Source organism: Notothenia rossii (assembly GCF_949606895.1).
Source record: "Notothenia rossii genome assembly, chromosome: 6".
Taxonomy (NCBI): domain Eukaryota; kingdom Metazoa; phylum Chordata; class Actinopteri; order Perciformes; family Nototheniidae; genus Notothenia; species Notothenia rossii.
Window position 1 is genome coordinate 25,945,951 of NC_136909.1, and position 19,861 is coordinate 25,965,811.

The following is a 19,861-nucleotide window of genomic DNA, read 5'->3' on the forward strand; positions in this document are numbered from 1 at the left end:
GTAAAGACTGAAATGTTGACTTTATTTGATCATTCCAGTAAAAACTAACGTTCATATTTCTCTTTTTGATTATAATACTGATGAACGTTCAGAACAAAGCACTTTTGCAACTTACCACATACGTTTTAAAAACCTTAATAAGCACCGTAACGTTCATGATTTAATTTCTCGGTCATAATCGGTTGTTTCCGTGAACGGCCGACTGTTGAGTGACGGCAAATGCTGCGGCTGCAATGCATTGTGTGGCAGCATTTTCTCCTCTCCTTTCGTCAAGGGAGGTCCAGTGGTTCCTAAGCTAAAGGAGGTTATAAAGGAAGTTTGAAACCTCCTTTCCTTTCATTTGGAGAATTGGAACGGCACTTATCATGGCTGCCACTGATGTACTTCCGGGTCATTTCACTCCGTTAGGAAGTATCCTAAGCTAAATGGACGATTGGAACGCAACCCTGGTTTCTCCAAAATTACCTACCCCACCTTTAAGTTTCTTTCTTAAGTTCTCTTTTTGTTATGCATAGTTTTTCCTCCTTGTGAGCGCTTTTTCTTAATTCCAGTACGTACTCTGTTAAAAGGAATTTCCTGATCTTTGAAATTAAAGATTTACATTTAAGACTTTGTCCCTGGGTCGTGCATTTGGGTCCATCAGTTTATGTCGAGGTCCTGACACAGCCAACACAAAAGCTGCGTTTAAGAGTTTGTTTTGCGACACACATTTGAAACATTCCTGTGTGTCTATTAATGGAAGTTCATCATGGTACCTGAAATCAATGCATTTATTGTCGTGTTGCACTAAGCTCTACCAGCAACAGAAACTTTAAATGTAGATTTAGTTTTGCTTGATCTACAAGAATACCTGTCAATCAAGAATATGATTGGGTTCCGTACAGAATCTGAATTTTGGTTGGAGTTGGGTTCAGACTTTTGTTCCTATTTGAATCTTGGATTACATTTTTTAACAAATTATCCACCAAAGCCCAACTTCCAAGAAGCTGGTTCAAATAATTTCTTGATAGCGGCTAATTGAAATCAAGGACAGCCTCAATCATGAAAAATGATTGATGTACTAACACATGTCCAGCCTTTAACTCAGAAGCATGAAATTGTGTGAGGTAAACTGTAAATTGACAACGTTGTTTTGTACAGTTTAACCAAATGAAATGTAAACCTGAATTATTGAGCTCAAGAGATGTTGTCGGTTTTCCCCCGAGAAATGGGCCTTATTCACTGAACTATCATTTTTGTGCGTTTTTAATTTAGATGGTATCTGATGATAGCTTCATATTTAGCAACTAGACATAAAAGTGACGTGCAAATAATCGTGTTTACCTTAAACAAACATGTAAAAGGACAGTAGATCCATAACATGTAGTGGAACATGGACACAAGCCTAAATAAACACCAGAAACAGACAGTGGATTTGTGTGAACTCTAGACCAACAACCGTTCCAGGAACAACTGCGTCAATGTCCTCAAGAAGGAACGAACTGTCGGAAAGAGATAAAGAATTTTTAATCAAATATCCATCATTTCACAAGTTTTCCGCTGACAACCCGAAATCATTTGACCAGAGTTCCATTTTAAAATAATGTGATACTTAGCAAACCCCATCTGACTTTGAGAGGTCCTTCAAGATCATAACAAAAATAGTAAATTAACCTTCAATCAAAAATATTCTTGTCAAATAACCATTTAAAGCGTTCAAAACCCTTATAGCTACTACTCCCCTAATATTGACGCACAGGTTGCAGTTCAGGAAATTAGCTTGACTGGGCAACCATGCGCTGCCCTAAAGATGTCATGTTGGTCATATTAGACAGATGGCATCAGGGTGGTTAAGATGCTACATGACTAAACAACTCAAGTGAGTCACCAAACCAACACTGAGTGGTATGTTTATTAAGGTGGAGGTACGAAAGCTCCAGTAACAGACAGACTTGTGGGGTTACTGCAGGTTTTCTTGGAGGGAAACTGCTGTAATGAGATTCAAAAGAGATCTACAACCAGAATACACGGGGAAAAATTAAAGCTTGCCTTGTTTTAGCTGGCAAAACAACTCATCACTAAAACTCACACTGACACCGGATGTTAAGTGATTCAGAGATTCTTGAAGACAAATCTCCCCTTACTAATCTTCTAGGTATTTCAGTTTTGCATGACAGGGCAGAGGAGGGTGGGACACAAAATATTTGAGTTTCAATGATCCAGTTTTTCTGGCATGAAGTTCATGCCAATTTGTCAGCTCAGGAATGTTCTTACATGACATACCCCCACTCACAATCAACCATGTGTTATAAAGAGAGACATTGTATGTTGAAATAAGATAGATAAGTATATTGCTAGATCATGTGTAAACCCGAGTGATCACAAATACTTTTGGATTAAAAACGGGTGTTAATATTTAGTGTTTAATTCAGACTTTCTTCGGTTGAGTGGGAGCATAAATGAGTTTCTGTTGAATGACAGCTAATCTCAAGATTGTATTGTGAGCCTTCTATTTTCAGTTTGTAATCCAAGTGGTTTTGGCCAATCCAGATTGAGCAGGTTGTATGCAGGTTTTTAGTGCGGTTAGAGAATGAAAAGGCCAAGAACACTGGTCGAAATGCAATTTCAGGATCCATCGGCTGTAATCTGACAGCACTTATACTACAATTAGCTGGTTTGCAAAAATAATTCCTTTGTGAAATCATTGTCTCTCAACTGTAACTCCATCATTTCCCAAGTTGGTAAATGGATGGTAAACAATAAATTGGCTTGCAATTCTGATGGGTACATAGAGATGCCAGTTACTTGGAAACATGATTTCAGACCAACATGTGGTGGGTGAAATGAGAAGCAAACAAAATAGTTTCTACAAATAACATGTGATTTTATTTTTTCCAAAAAAAGGTTATTTACATTATGTACATAACCACCCCCCCACCCCACTTAAAAGAAGGGACACATACAGTAACAATAACACTATCGACAAAACCTCAGATCGTGTGCAATGAGATAAGATATCTCCATCAGTTATACAGTGTATCAGTAATCTCTCAGCAGAAAGGCACACTTCTTGGTCACAACAGACACAAACAAACACATTAATGCACACAAACAAACACACAAATACTGCATCCAGGAGAAATGCATTGAACATATGCTTCATTATGGGATGTTCTCTGATAAATTACGTTGGTCTTGCAGTGCTTCCATTTTTCTCATAAATAAAAAATATTTAAAAATGTACAATACAGTAACTATTTGCTGGTGTTTGTCCACTGGAACAGGTCTGTATTCTACGACATTAGTCACAAAGGAACTTTCTGGAACACATTTAGGACTGCTCCTTGCTTCCAGCCTACGCATTGTTTTCAGCCATCTCGTATGCGCTGGCCATAACCCGGAGTCCTTGTCTTCAAAAACCAATAGAAACCTTCCAGGCGCAGTTAGAGTCCAGTCTAGCTCCTCCCACTGTGCCACGATCAATCTTCCTCCTAGAAAAGTGCTCAAATAAAGAGAAGGCCGTGTTTCCGGCATTTCCATGTTGGGTCCCCCATGGTGATGGTGCATTGGTTGTTGGAGGTGCTAAGTTGTTACATGAGAAGCCTGTTAAACAAAAGCAATTTTAATTTACTCATTTGTAATGATCATTCAGTATAATAAAAAAATAATAATAATAAAGCAGTACTCTGAAAAGACATACGACAAGACAATTGTCACGTTTCATACCTTTTTCTTGGCTTCACTTCCCAGCCATCACGACATTTCACTAAAGTGATAGAGTCCCCCGGTGAAATGTGGGTTTTTTCAGGATCTTCGGCACAGAATGTAAACCTGGGACAACGTAAAAAAGAAATCTCAGTTATTATTTGTCAATTAAAAAATATAAAATGAAGTTTTATTTTTTTTATTTTTTAAGAGTGGTTACTTACTTTTTCTGAGTTTCCCCAGCTTTTACACGAATACGCCGGACTTCCAGCACAGGTTTGGGAGCTTTGGCGTTCCACGCCCAGATATTCTTCTTAAGGCTCTTCCAGACAGAGTTCCAGGATTCAGTATCTCCTTCCCAGCTCAGGCGGATCTTCAGCAGGTCACCAATATCCTTCTCAGTAAACACCAAGAAGGTGTTGGTCTGGTTCAGACCAATGATCTCATCATGGCTGCACAAAAGGGAAGAGATATTGGGTAAGTCAGGTGCCCAGCAAACTGAAGTTATAGCATCGTCTGCTCAAATCAACTTTTAAATTAAAACAAAAAATACATATAAAAAAGTGCAGTGAATGACTTCAGCAGACAGAATCTGCCTGTCTAATGCCATGTCTTGCTCTTACATCAAAGGTTGTGACTTTAAAGACTTTAAGTAAGCATTTGCATCTATGGTACGGTGAAATGAAATGAAAGTTGAAAGTAGAAAAGACTATGTGCTTGGAAGTTTAAAAATGGAGGGAAGTTCAAGATCCAAATTTATAACGCGGCAGTGTATGTAATTATAAATATGAAAATGAAGTGTGGCTTCCAGTTTGTGCATGCAAATAGACAGTGGCCAAACCAGTGCATGTCGGTTTAAGGTACCATCATGCAAGTCGAATAAAAGGCTTTTTTGCTTTACATTTTATACTTACACATCAACAAATATATTTGTTGTATCATTATGGGCTCCATACAACTTGACATGGAAAGTGGGATCGGCATTGTCTGCCTGTTTTCTGTTGAACACGTGCATCTTCATCTGGTAGTGGTAGCCTTAAAGAAAACATAAAAACAGAGTTCATGTTTGATCCATTGTGTAACTGTGTACAGTAGTAGTTTACACCGGCATTATCAAATGTGTTAGATATGGAGGTAAAATAATGTAGTTGTTCTAGAGAAGAAAGTAATCATCATAAAAATGTAAAAGAGAAAACCTGCAATACATTCACAAAGCATCTCATTGTGACTTACCTCCAAAGGGAGTGTCAGCATTTGTCTTCAGATACATTTTAACACTGCGCCTCTTGCGCAAGTTTCTGGTGTTGTAGCCGATGTTGTTGCAGCGATTTTTGCGGCAACTGAGGCAGATGCCCTTTTTGAAGCGATCAGGGCCGGTGCACTGGTAGGCAAAGCTCATGTGGTCCTTGCTCATCAAGGAGTCCACGAACAAGTGCACAGCACGCTCATGCTCGCACTTCATCACCTCCATGAAATCTTGAGAAATAGGAGAAGGCAGGTAAATTAGGCTACAGTTAAAGAGTAAGACTATGTTGAATTTTATTTAAACAGATTAATAGAGACTAGAATATAGACTAAGAAAGTATCATTGACTCCTTTATGCAGATGGCAATTATATAAACCAAATAAACTAAGTCAATCACTAAGTCAAGTGAAGTCAATCCTGTTTTCTGCCGATGTGGTGTAACTGATAGCTCTTGTTGTGGACAGCTAGGGCTACAAACAAACAAAGAGCCATTTCTGAAGCACTTACTTCCAGCAACTGCCAGGACGTCACCCAGGGCACAGCCGGGCTGCACTTCTCCACCATTGGGGTAGATGTCAATGTCTCCAATTGCCCCCTGAATCCCAATGCTTACACCCAAAGCCTCACGAGTGTATGTGTGCAGAACGTCCACAAAGTCGGCATCATCAGAGGAGAGGCGCTTCTGTGCCTCAACACCCTCAAACATTGGTCCTGCTGGGTCTAGACCTATTAGGAATAAAAGCGACAAAAGGTCAGGACAACTGCATATCTGAGGAGTTTTAATTGAGTAATCACGTTTCACCTAACTTACCAGTGATTCTGCCGATGGAACCTCGTACGAATGTCCCTGCATAGCCAGCTACATGAGCGCCTAAACTGTAGCCAATCAGATGTACTTTATCCAGAGGCAGCTGCTGCTCATCCTGTTAAGATAAAAACATAACACTCACATCAGCAGCTGAACACCACAAACACCTAACAAATCCTGGATTAGAGCCAGTGATGATCAGTCGTGCCTGCAGCTGAGCAAGGCTCAGTTAACCCGGACAGAAAATACTGACAGTCCCCTCCATGCAACAGCGCCTCCACCATCTGTCTCAGTTTGCCCCCGTGAAATACTCTTTGTCAACGTTTACAACCACATGGCAGGGTGCCTGAATCTCTCTCTATTGCAATGTGTGAACTGGTCCAATTAAGTGACAGTGTGCTCTTTATGGAAGTTGTTGTCCTGGCCGCAAGAGTACTAAATTGAACCTGATCCACATTAGATAATATCAAGCATTATGTTCTATTAGCTGTAAAGACAAAGTGCCAGAGAGAACTTTAGCGACGGCCTTGGAGCAACTTGGGAGATCACAAGACATCCAAAATGAAGGGAAAATAATAATTTAATCAAACACACTGTCATTCTGACAAAGCATGCTGTGGTCTCTTAAAATCGCTCCAATGGTAAGACAGAAGGGGGGCAGATTGTATTGATTTATTGGTACTCGGCTGCTCTTTTGTCACGCAGCTGTACTGACTTTACAGCCAAGATAGATCAGATGACCCACTCCACCATAAGTAAAAAAACATAATAGAACCCCAATTTCATCATTCAGGTTAAGCACAACAAGGAGCATAATAGCAGTTATAAAAGCAAACCAAGTGCGTTTTACACACATTGGCAATAAATAATTGACTGTACACACCTTAAGCCAGTTGAGCATGCTAGCAATGTGGAGGCCGACGTCATGGGTGTGATTGACTGCATCCGGGTAAAGCTGCTGAGCCAGGGATATCCAATCAACAACAATCACATTGGCTTCATTTTCCCGCTGCATCACAGCAGACACCAGCTTGTGCATCCAGCTTTCAAACATCCCACTCATCTGAAAAGAGAAAAAGAACAGGAGTCAGTCAGCAAGACTTCTTTATGACCTCTTGGACGCTCTGCACTCAGTTAGCTCACATTCACATGATAAATTCCAACAATCAAAGTGCTCTGGATACAGACCCAACACATAAATGCCCTTCATTCAGTAAGAAGAAAGGCTTATCAAGAGAAACCCAGGTAGAGAAAGAGAGGGACTGATATAGCGACGATACACAATTATTTCAGCTCATACCGTCCAGCCATGGATGATGAAGATTGTCTTGGCTGTGGCGTTGAAGCCACACTCCTCCAGACGTTCCATCTTGCCAGTCTGCAGGTAGCAGCCTTCATGGTCAAAATCTAAACTCTTCCTCATGTTGTACTTGACGGAGCCATCAAGAACCTTGCTGTCAGTTGGCTGTTCATCTTTTCCACCTTCTTCACCTGAAAAAAAAAGTTACACAGGACTTTGAGATTAAATTATTATAAGTATATGCTTAAAATTAACTTTATTTCTCTTTCGCTTTTCTGATTCCTGTTTCTTGTTAATAATTTTTTTTAAAACAGTAACCTACTTAACAAATATATATTATTTTAAAACACAGCTCTGAATGCACTCAGCCAATCATGCCTCACACATACAGGAAGTGAAATGAGTCAACCAATCAACTGGCCGTTGCAGCCAACATCTGGTACTATAATGCCGGTAAAGTGTAAGTTGTACCCGAGACGCAGGCGCAGAGCCCAAATCTCACTGCCACCCTTCTTCTCTTCTCTAATTTCACACGCTTTTTAACACAGCTGCAGCCAGAGCTGGTTTAATTATTTCTGCCTTTAACACAGTGTGCTCCCAGGCCTGAGGCTAAAACGGTACAATGAAAGCATTTGACAAATGCATGAAGCCGTTGAAAGCTCAGAGGATGCTGCAGTTGATCAACATTCTAATTAGCCTATAGACATGTCGGTCATTAAGGGGGTTTCAAACTGAAGAGTTATCATTTGGTCTCTTTGTGTTTGATAAAGGAGAAGCATTCATTCCAACCCGTCTGGATTAATCGTGCCTCTATAGCAGCAACGTCCAATCTGAATTTAAATAAACCCGACACCCTCTGGTAGTGGGCCAAACAGACCAAAGTGTCTTCAGCTGGGTTGTAAAAACGCTGGTGAGCGGTGCTCGGTAAAACGCGGATTCAGCGGAACATCTTTCCAAATAGTTCACACAGACGTGGCGTTGTGTGTCCTCCACTTGGAGCTTTGCGTCAAGACTCCTGCTGCTCCGAAAAAGGACACGTCGCAGTCTTTAAATCCATCCCCGCTTTTCTGGTTCGCTCTGCCCGCAACACTTGCTCGCTTTTGTAATATCGCCTAATAGCCAAGACATTTAGATAAATCAAGCGGGGGTTCCGGGGAGAATTTGAGGAAATGGGACGTTTATGCTATAATATCTTTTCATTCAAATGTTTAACAAAATCGCTTGTTGGCCTTACTTTACATACACGATGTTAGATTTTGACACTTCCCTCTGAAGCTGGAAAATAAATATATTATAGAAATGAATGAACAAAAGACACAAAGCCCATTTCTTACCTGTAGGAACAGCGTTTTCCCCAGTAGCCGAAGAGAAAAGCGTAAAAGCACACTGTAGGGAAATCCACAGTAAAAGGGCTTTATGATTCATTTCTCAGTCACAGACGAGTGTGGTGGAATTAAATCTTCCTGGGAAAATACTAATATCTTTCTGTATTGCCGGTGGCTGCGCGGAGGGTAGGTAGTTGACTGAGTTTAGATCCAGTTGTGACAAAGAGCAACAGAGCCCGTGGTGCGTTTTGTTGCGCGCCTGTGTTACACCGCTCAAGAAATGTATAAACTTGCATCAAGTGTCTCATTAGAGTTTTAAATAGTTCCCCTTTCCAGTCATCTGATCATCGGCTGATCTATCGTGATTCTGATTGGTCAAGCCCCCATTTGTTTACGTTGAAGGCGTGGCAAGCTGAATGAATTCGTAGTAGGCTCCTCACGTTGAGTGTGCTTTAACCCTTGTGGGTGTGTACTGACGCAAGCTGCAATAAAACGTTTCCAGTAGCCGTGTAGGATGAAGGTCAGAGAGCTTATTTTGTTGCCTAACTGGATCCAAAATAATGTGTAAATAATCAATATACAGTCACAAAGCTAATGAGACGCACTGACGTGAGGAGACACCAGTTTTATAAACACTGGCAATGTCAGTGTAATTTGTAGGAAACCGACAATCCCCCTCGTTAATGGGAACATTTAAAAGGCTGTGTGTGTGTGTGTGTGTGTGTGTGTGTGTGTGTGTGTGTGTGTGTGTGTGTGTGTGTGTGTGTGGCGCCCTCCCCCCTGAAAGCATCGCCCCCTGTGCCTGGCGCGCAGCCAAACCATCAGCTTAGCTCACCGACCAGTTTGAATTGATGAGAGGAAGAATGAACGCACTCACGCAAGGCTCTCCGCAACAATAACACCACTGTTTTGTGTACATACATCATTGGACAGTAGTCAGGAGGAAGTGTCACCTGCCATCCCAGCAGCCCCTGGTACCTGAAACAGTTTTTAGCATCTCTGATAACAATGTCCTGCTAATGGTGACAATCTGCAGTAGGTCAGTGGGCTTATTGACTTTATGAGGTGCAAGAGCCATAAGACATTAATCTGTTTAGTGATTGCATGGTACCTTAATCTATTACAGTAATATAAATAATAGGCCATTAGTGTATTGTGTTTTCTTTTTAACCAACAATGTACTTTAAATGTGAAATGCAACAAAAAGAAATCTAATGAATTATTCCGGCTTCACCATGACGTAGAAATGTTCCATTTTTTTTATATCAAACGTTTTCCGTAATTAAAATGTATTGTTCAAAGGAATGTGAGAGTATGGTGTGATACACGAGCGTCCAAAATAACTTGTCCTATTTTTACTAATGTATTTATAGCCATACTGTATTATTGTGGAAACAAGGCAGATGGTGCATCTTGAGAGGTTACTGGAGTTCAAATAATCAGATGATGCAATGCAGCGTGTGAAGGCCCATTCTGCTCACTCATATAGGATGATTCATGCACGGACATCAGGAATCTCTGGAGGGCTGTAATCATTGCCGCAATGAAGGACATGGAGTGTATTCTGAATTTTGAAACAAAGGAAGGTCTTTGAAGAATATGATATACTGTACCTGTCCTCAAGCACACAATGGGGCTTAAAATATCAAACATCTTAGAGTACTAAATAACACTATGTCCTACGACTGATGAACCAATCGTTTTTTATGTTTCTAGAAGGATTCGATCTGGTTTATGACAAAAAATACTGAAATACAAGTTGAATTGACATCCCATCCTCATGTTATCTTGGGACTTGCCATTTCTAAACTGTAGCTATTGTGCATATGGCATTAAAGCCTTTGAAGTTATCTGTTCTTAATTTAAAAGTTAGCTTAACAACAATTCTGTAGTTCTTCCAAAATCTAAAAAGCAGAACTCAACTCAACCACTTCCCAGAATAAGTCTGTTTGACCAAAACGAATACAGACGTTGGCCTTCATAGTTGTTAGAAAGCAAATGTAGCATTTCTTGTTCAGGAATAGTTAGTCTTTCCATCCACACACACCTCAGCCAGCTGCTTGCTCTGACTGCCAATTTGATTCTGCACTTTGCTGACCTATTCTGATTTTTGCCTTCACAGTCTGCCTGGCAAGACCTAACAATGAGGCACTGTTAAATACTAAAACGATCACCTACGCAGGCTCTGAGGGAATAGCAGAAGGAGTGTAATTTAAACATATTTATCTAATGTACCATTGTACTCATGTATTTAGTTACTCTGCTATTGTCCAAATAACTTCAGATACGAGCCACGACGTGTGAACAAAGCTTGAGTTTCAAAGGTCTATTTATTCTTTATGTTACTTACATGCCATTCAGGGATTAAAAGTATTTTAAAACTTTATTTTAAATACAATTTAAAATGGATTTGATTGTAAACAGTACTGTTTTCCTCTGTAGGTTAATTAAAAGAAATTGCAAGGTTTATTTGTAAGTGAGAATTCTCAAAATGTCTAGAGTCAATACGTTTCACAAGGAAACAGGGAAACAAATCTAAGAGTGTGGGTTAAGAAAGATGGAGAAGGAACTTTCTATTCTATCTGTCAACATTGAGTACATTTACTCAAGTATTCCACTTAAAGGGTAAGTTTGAGAAACCGGCTCGAGATACACTTAACTCTTAACATCCTGAGAGCAATGAATATCTTAAAGAGCAACTTCCAGGTTAAAGACACCTGTGAATAAATGTGTAGGAAAATGATGAATACACTAGATTTTCAAAAAAATATACAGAAATATACACTACAGTGACATCTGGCGTCGTTTTTGTAAGAAATGTTCACTTCCGCATAAAAAAGCCTCGGCACGTGACCTCCCGCGTGTGACGTAACACGGGGGACACAAGGGGGAGAGCGGCCGGTGTAACGTATTAATAAACATGGATCCCAATGCTAGTTTCGACACAGAAGAAGTTGAACATGAATATTCGAATGCATATGACGGACCACAACCTTATAATTATGAGCCTGCTAGGCGTCCAAGAGACCAGGAGCAGCCAAGGAATAGAAGAAACAACGGCCATCGGAGAGAAATTTAGCTATGGTGTGAGGAGAACCAGTGGAGAACTGGGCAGCTATCTTGGTGAGTGACCGGTGTTAGCTACAGAATGTTAGCTAACGTCACATCACAACATTGTGAAGTTAGCTATCATATATCAGGCTATAACTAAAGTAGTATTGATAATATAGTAACGTTACTGGCAGGCAGTGGCGGTCGGCCCATAGGGGCGCTAGGGGCGCCGACCCACCTCTTCCCACATACAAAAAAAAATATTAAAAAAAATATTAAATTAAAAAAAAATATTAAAAAATATATATATTTCAAAAATATATATATTTTTTATTTTTTATTTTTAATGAACAAGGTAAATATCATACAATTGGTATCAGTAAAAAGTATAATCTACAATAAAATCTTGTTTAAAATTGTGTTACGATGTCTAAAGTTACTGATAAGTCACATGTTTCCTGCCTGGCCTTGCCCTTGGCATTAGTTTATCATTACCGAGTAAAACAGCAGCAACTGAGGTTACCTACTGTAACCCCAGCTTCTATGAGTAAATGGCGCAGCCCTCTAAGGCTATCGCTATTGGGTAATCCCCCTGCGCCCCCGCGCAGCACTGAAACACTTGTAGTCCACGCCCACCCGCAAGGTGGGCCCCACCCTCGGGCCTCCTTCCGGTATAAATAGGAAGGTGGCCCGGCAATCTGCTCCCATACTACATAACTTTTCTTCAGCTATTCGTAGAGCCAGTGGGGCCCCGCACTTAGAGGGCTGCGCCATTTACTCATAGAAGCTGGGGTTACAGTAGGTAACCTCAGTTCTATTTCGTATATGGCTTCGCCCTCTAAGGCTATCGCTATTTGGTTAAGGGCGAAGCATGATGTAGTCTGCGCCCCACTGGGTCCGCCCGGCACTAGAAGCACAGACATACCTGCTCAATAACACCCCCCTGCCTGATGTGCCATGCGTAATGGCTCATCACCGTACCTGGAACATAGCAAAACATGCCTATCTTCCCGACGGGGTGAAGGCTGGGAACAATACCGGCCGCTGTGAGAAAGTAGAGACGAAAGTCCCACCTCGTCCTGCGATCGTAGTGGGGGAACAGCAGCTCTCTGCGTGTCAGACAGGTAGGAGAGCGCCCAGCTGGATCCCTGACGTCACTCACTCTGACCAGGCACTCCGTACAAAGTGTGTCAGAGGAAAAAGGAACATCCCTCCTATAAGAGGGTAAAAGGGCCGTTCTCCGCGTGCCGAGAGGCAGGAGAGGCGCACAGCTGGCTCCCTGACGTCACTCACTCCGACAGGACACCCAGTACAGGGTGTGTCAGAGAGGAATGGGAGACATCCCTCAAATAAAATTGAATAAACGAACAGGGGGAAGACCAAGATGCAGCCGTGCAAATATCTTCCACTCCACATTCCTCCGTGCAAAGCCGTGGAGGAGGAAATTCCTCTGGTGGAGTGCGCATTGACGTTCTCCGGGAGCTCCACCCCAGAGGAGACATGCCTGTGACACAGCCTCACACAACCTGTGTGACAGCCGCTGTGCAGACAGAGGTTGCCCGATCGAGCGCTCTCTATAGCGCACAAACAGGCGCTGAGAATGGCGCAAGGCAGCCGTGCACGCCACTAGCAAGACAGCGCGCGCACAGGACAGAGGAGATTTAGAAACATAGCGGGGGTAAAAACCGCGCAAGACACTGTTCCTGGGATGACAGGAGTGTTTCTTGTATCCCATGGAACTGCTGGGGGGAGAGGCTTCTCTGTGAAGTGCCGTAATGGTCTTTCATGGTGACGAGCCACGCCATCGCCGCCGCTGCCCGTGAGGCAAAAGGGCTGTATAGGCCGTTGTTGTGAGTGTGGACGGTCGGAGCATTTACAACGTTAGATTAGCCAAATTTCCATTAGAAAACACGCATTTTAAAAGGTTTTTCGCCTGCCGTCTGTCTGCAGACTTGTCAAAGCCTTAATTCATGGTTTTTACTATCCGGTATCAGTATGTTGTTACTTCGGCATCATTTTGAAACGTGTATTACAATTAAATCACGGTCAAATATGTTCATCTTGTTGTAGTTGTAGCCCCCTTGACAGCGATTCTCTCTCTAGTTTAGACTGCGGTCAAGCCAGCCAGCCTCACTTGATATTGCGGTGCGCGAATATCCTATGCATTACGGTAGAGTAAAAAAAAAAAAATCCTCCCTCTGTGTTTAGATGAGAATAAAACAAACACTGTCCAGTATCAAATACTCATTTCACTTCAGGGTGATAGCAGGACATCCCATCTAGTCACTCAGAAAAAATCAGGACATTCTGATGTACAGTTTCAAAATAAAAGACCTTTGGGGACAGGGATGATAGCTCATATATGAGACTTCAAAGCTCTTTTATTTTGAAACTGTACATCAGAATGTCCTGATTTTTTCAGAGTGACGACATGGGGTGTCCTGCTATCACCCTGGAGTGAGATGGATATATGATACTGGACAGTCTTTGTTTTATTCTCATCCAAAAAAAGGGATGATAGCTCATATATGAGACTTCAAAGGTCTTTTATTTTGAAACTCTAAATCAGAATGTCCTCATTTTTTCTGAGTGACTAGATGGGGTGTCCTGCTATCACCCTGGAGTGAGATGGATCTATGATACTGGACAGTTTTGTTTTATTCTCATCTAAAAACAGGGATGATAGCTCATACAATAGAGATTTCAAAGGTCTTTTATTTTGAAACTCTACATCAGAATGTCCTGACTTTTTTCTGAGTGACTAGATGGGATGTCCTGCTATCACCCTGAAGTGAAATGAGTCTTTGACACTGGACAGTTTTTGTTTTATTCTCATCTAAACACAGAGGGATGATTTTTTTGACTCTACCGTAATGCATAGGATATTCACGCACCGCAATATCACGTGAGGGCTGGCTTGACTAGGTTTTCGCGAGTGGAGGCTGGCTTGACCGCAGTTAGTTTAGCATACTCAGCCCGACTCAGCCTGGTTGTTCCTGGCCATAGAACCACGATTTTATGGGGCCATTACATCACCAGAAGTCCCAATTTAAGGGGTCATTTCTCCCCAAAAAAAAAATGTTGTACTCATTTGTCACTATATTACATTACATTACATTACATTACATTACATTACATTGCATTTAGCTGACGCTTTTATCCAAAGCGACTTACAATAAGTGCATTCGACCAGGAAGATACAACCTTTAAGAAAACAGAATCATATAAGTACATCAGGTTTCATAGAGCCAAACATTTCAAGTGCTACTCAACTGGCATTTAGAAAGCCAGCCCTTTATTAGTATATAAGTGCTTTGTTAGTAATTTTATCGCTCGAAGTGGAGTCTAAAGAGATGAGTTTTCAGTTTGCGTCGGAAGATGTGTAAGCTTTCTGCTGTCCTGATTTCAATGGGGAGCTCATTCCACCATTTTGGAGCCAGGATAGCAAACCCACGTGTTTTTGCTGACGGGAACTTGGGTCCCCCTCGCAGTGCGGGTGCAGCGAGCTGTTTGGCTGATGCAGAGCGGAGTGCACGTGCTGGGGTGTACGGTTTAACCATGTCCTGGATGTAGGAAGGGCCAGATCCATTCGCAGCATGGTACGCAAGTACCAGTGTCTTGAAGTGGATTCTAGCAGTTACTGGAAGCCAGTGAAGGGAGCGGAGGAGCGGTGTGGTGTGGGAGAATTTGGGAAGGTTGAAGACCAGACGAGCCGCTGCATTCTGGATGAGCTGCAGAGGTCGGATGGCACATGCAGGTAGACCAGCCAGGAGGGAGTTGCAGTAGTCTAGGCGTGAGATGACGAGAGCCTGGACCAGAATCTGCGCTGATGTCTGGGTCAGCTGGGGACGTATCCTCCTGATGTTGTAAAGCGTGTATCTGCAGCAGCGGGTTGTAGCAGCGATGTTTGCAGTGAAGGACAGTTTGTTATCTAGGACCACACCCAGATTCCTTGCAGTCTGAGTCGGGGAAACAACAGAGGTGCCGATGTTGATTGTTAGGTCAAGAGTGGGACAATCTTTACCCGGAAGGAAGAGCAGTTCAGTCTTGTCAAGGTTGAGCTTGAGGTGATGAGCAGACATCCACCGAGAGATGTCTGCTAGGCAAGCAGAGATGCGTGCGACGACCTGGGTCTCTGAGCGGGGAAAGGACAGAATTAGTTGGGTGTCGTCAGCGTAGCAGTGGTATGAAAAACCATGCGGGCTAATGACAGACCCGAGCGAGTTTGTGTACAGGGAGAAGAGGAGGGGACCAAGAACCGAGCCCTGAGGGACCCCTGTAGTTAATTGACAAGGGTCGGACTCGGACCCTCTCCAAGTAACCCTGTAGGTGCGGTCGTTGAGGTATGAGGTGAGGAGGGAAAGTGCAGTGCCTGAAACTCCAAGTTCTTGGACAGTGCGAAGGAGGATCCGATGGTTCACCGTGTCGAATGCAGCAGACAGGTCCAGAAGGATGATGACAGAGGAGAGGGAGGCTGCTTTAGCAGTGTGCAGTTTGTCAGAGACAGCAAGGAGAGCAGTTTCTGTTGAGTGACCTGCCTTGAAACCAGACTGGTGCGGATCCAGAAGGTTGTTCTGATGGAGATAAGAGGAGAGTTGTTTAAAGACAGCGCGTTCAAGTGTTTTAGACAGGAACGGGAGGAGAGAGACGGGTCTGTAGTTAATAACATCAGACGGGTTGAGAGTGGGTTTCTTTAGGAGAGGGTTTACTCTTGCCTCCTTGAGACTGTTTGGAAAGTGACCAGAAGTTAGAGAAGTGTTGATGAAATGGGTGAGAAATGGTAGAATATCAGGAGCGATAGTCTGAAGGAGGTTTGAGGGGATAGGGTCCAGAGAACAGGTGGTAGGACGGGCAGAGGTAACGAGGGTAAGAACCTCACTTGGAGAGAGAGGGGAGAAGGAGGTCAGTGTGTGGGTGAAGGGAGGGTCTGGTGACCCAGCGGTGAGTAAAGGTGAGTCAGAAAAAGAAGAGCGAATATCATCAACCTTTTTTTCAAAATGGTTAACAAAGTCGCTTGACAGAAGGGAGGAGGGGGGAGGTGCTTTGGGGGGGTCCAAGAGGGTGGAGAAGATAGAAAATAGTTTTTTGGGATTGGAATAGGAAGATTGGATCTTATCTTGAAAGAAAGTGCTTTTTGCCTGAGAGATGGAAGCAGAGAAAGAGGAGAGGAGAGCCTGATAGGTTAGGAGGTCGTCATGGTGTTTGGATTTCCACCATTTCCGCTCTGCTGCCCGAAGGATGGTTCTATTAGCACGCAGTGCATCATTTAGCCAGGGAGCAGGAGGGGACTGACGAGCCGGCCGCGATGTGAGAGGACAGAGAAAGTCCAGAGAGGATGAGAGAGTCGAGAGGAGAGTTTTTGCAGCAGCATTTGGAGGCAGGAGTTGGAACGAGTCAGAGGAAGGGAGGGCTGAGAGCACCGATGAGGTAAAGGTAGAGGGGGAGAGGGAACGGAGGTTACGGCGGACAGGAGCAGAGTTAGAAGAGATGAGGTTGTTATGTTTGGAAAGGGGTAGAGAGAATGAAATGAAGAAGTGATCGGAGGTGTGGAGCGGGTTTACAGAGAGGTTAGAAGTAGAGCAGTTCCTTGAGAATATGAGATCAAGGACATTGCCAGCTTTATGAGTTGGTGGGGATGGAGACAGTGAGAAAGCAAAGGTGGTTAACAGAGATGTTAGTTCAGATATCTTCCCTGTCTGGAGGTTGAAATCGCCGAGAAGTACAGCGGGAGGGCCAGTTTCAGGGATGTGTGAGAGGAGATTATCTAACTCCTCCAAGAAGTCCCCCAAGGCGCCTGGTGGACGGTAGAGAACAACAATGGTTAATTGTATAGGATGGGTTACTGTGACGGCATGGAATTCAAAGGTGGAAGGAGTGAAATTAGGTAGCTTGAAGAGGGAAAAGCTCCATTTGGGAGAGAGCAGGAGACCAGTGCCACCTCCTCTGCCAGAGGGTCTGGGTGTATGGGAGAAGGAATATGCTGTGGAGAGAGCTGCTGGGGTGGATGTGTTGGATGGAGTGATCCAGGTCTCCGTGAGAGCAAGGAAATCCAGAGACTGCAGGGAAGCGTAGCCAGAGATGAAGTCAGCCTTAGGAACAGCTGACTGGCAGTTCCACAGGCCCCCTGAAACGAGATGTTGGATCTCAGTGGAGCATGTGGGATAGACGAGAGCAGGCCGGTGAGATCTAGGAGAAACACGGGGCCAGTGATAATTGCGAGAAGACACATGAACAGGAATGCAGAAAATACACATGATTAAAGCATGAGGGGCTAGAGAACCCAAGAGAATTGAATAAAACTAAATAACACCAGCGATACTTGGCGCAATCAGAGTAGGATTTGCCTCCTCTTTGCCTCCCACGTGACTCACACAGGACTCTTAATGTCTTTGTCAGTCTTCGTCAAGCTGACGCTGAAGCTGACGCTCCAGGAAAATGCAACTTAAGATGGATACCAGATTGCTCAGTTCTCACAGCTTTGGGGGCACGCCCCTGTAATTAGTTAACTATTTTCTGCTGATGGGCGACAGCAGAGTCTTCCTGCCTATTGAAATGCACACTTGAGGGGCGTGACTCACTGAGACCTGAGCAGATCTGAGATTTTAAAATCTCTCAGAAATCGCCGTTTTAGCTACAATAACTACAGAACAATTATACAGAGTAGAATAAATGAAACAGAGAAGTCTATTTAAACAAGAATATAACTTACAGTGATTGCTGAGTCAGTATCGATAGTGTCCTCGCCGATTCTGGAAGCACACTGAGTTATTCTGATTTGAAATGCGCTATTTAAAATGTTTTTGCACTTCCCGCAATCAGCAGAGTCTTCCTGCCTATTGAAATGCACACTTGAGGGGCGTGACTCACTGAGACCTGAGCAGATCTGAGATTTTAAAATCTCTCAGAAATCGCCGTTTTAGCTACAATAACTACAGAACAATTATACAGAGTAGAATAAATGAAACAGAGAAGTCTATTTAAACAAGAATATAACTTACAGTGATTGCTGAGTCAGTATCGATAGTGTCCTCGCCGATTCTGGAAGCACACTGCCCCAATATCAACAGCCCCACCAAAAATATTTTCCACCAGCCGCCACTGCTGGCAGGACTGTTGATACTGATCCATAACAGAAACTAATGCGCAAGTATCAGCCGTATCTCGCGTTACCTAATGCAACTCCACACTACGGTGCTGTGTACCGGAGGAGAGACGCGAGATACGGCTGATACTTGACGATCTGGCGGAGAAAGGTTGTGGAGCCTCCGTTGATATGCCGTTGTAAATGGCTTGATGGAGAGCAGGTGTCGGGGAGGGTGCACAGCTGATTGCAGCAGGTGAGTGGAGGTTGAGCCGGGAGCCAGGAGTGACAGCCACCACGCCCACACAAACAACACAGACAGGGGGAAACAAACAAACACAAAGGAGACAGCTGGAGCAGTACAGCCACCACAGCGTTACCTAATGCAATGTCTTACGGTGCCGTGTACCGGAGGAGAGAGAGAGAGAGAGCAGTGAAGGGGGGGAGAGAGAAGTAATACGGTTTCCTGATAAAGCTGTGGAGAGTATGTGCTGCAGGGAGGTGGATGCACAACGCACCCAGGAACCAACGCTAGCTCCGGTCCTTTTTACTGTGGACTCGATGTCCTGACAGGCTGGTATTTGTGCAACCTGCACAAACACAATACTGCACCATGATTACAAATGGTGAAATACAATGTAAAACTACCGAAATATACCAGCTCCTTAAAACACAACCGCTCTACTCAACGCAACTCTACTATACCTGCGGTCAGAGAGCGGAGATGTGTCGCCTGCGTGATGTAATATGACGCGTTTGACGTATGACCTTAAAAAAAAGCCGTTTTTAAGAGCAGAGCTCAAAATTGCTCCTTTCCCTCTGAATTCCTGCCCTTATGTCTCGTAAAAACATATCAAATCCTGCATTCACTTTTTAAATTGTAATTTTCAAGCAAGTTTAAGCATAAATGTAGAATAAATAAAAACCTGCAAGATGCTCTTTAAGTGCTTTGACAAAAAATCCATGAAAAAATGTCATCTGTGGAAGCCGTAGTACTAAAAAGCACGACCAATCATTTTAGCCGGCCCGGCTAAAATAGCTGGATGGCCTACCTGCCTGTCAGCCTTCCATCTGTGCACAAACTTATCTCGTGTCCTCATTGGTCATGTGCGTGTTCGTGTGTGTTGGAGGAGGGGCTCTGTAAGGAAGTGGCAGATTTGTTCCGGCTGTGTATTTTCAAATTCTAGCGCACTCGAGCTGGTTTCTCAAAGTTACCTACCCCACCTTTAAGTACCCTCTTGAGGGACTTTTACTTTAATTGAGTATTTCCATTTGTTGCTGCTTTGTAGATACCCCACTACAAATCAGAGGTATATATAGTGTACTTTTACTCCACTAAATAAATGTAATACCTTAAGTTATTTTG

General features: G+C 43.2%; 1 protein-coding gene across 1 annotated transcript; it reads right to left on the reverse strand.

The window, feature by feature from the left end:
• Window positions 1–2,913: 2,913 nt before the first annotated feature.
• lipg (lipase, endothelial) lies at window positions 2,914–8,689 on the reverse strand. The gene is made up of 10 exons (XM_079686454.1): window positions 8,373–8,689; window positions 7,039–7,229; window positions 6,622–6,801; window positions 5,742–5,853; window positions 5,438–5,656; window positions 4,918–5,160; window positions 4,599–4,719; window positions 3,909–4,136; window positions 3,706–3,810; window positions 2,914–3,582 (listed from the first exon to the last, which is right to left on the reverse strand). Exons 1-10 carry the CDS (start codon window positions 8,461–8,463, stop codon window positions 3,570–3,572), a joined length of 1,503 nt encoding a protein of 500 aa, XP_079542580.1. The 5' UTR covers window positions 8,464–8,689; the 3' UTR covers window positions 2,914–3,569.
• Window positions 8,690–19,861: the final 11,172 nt, after the last annotated feature.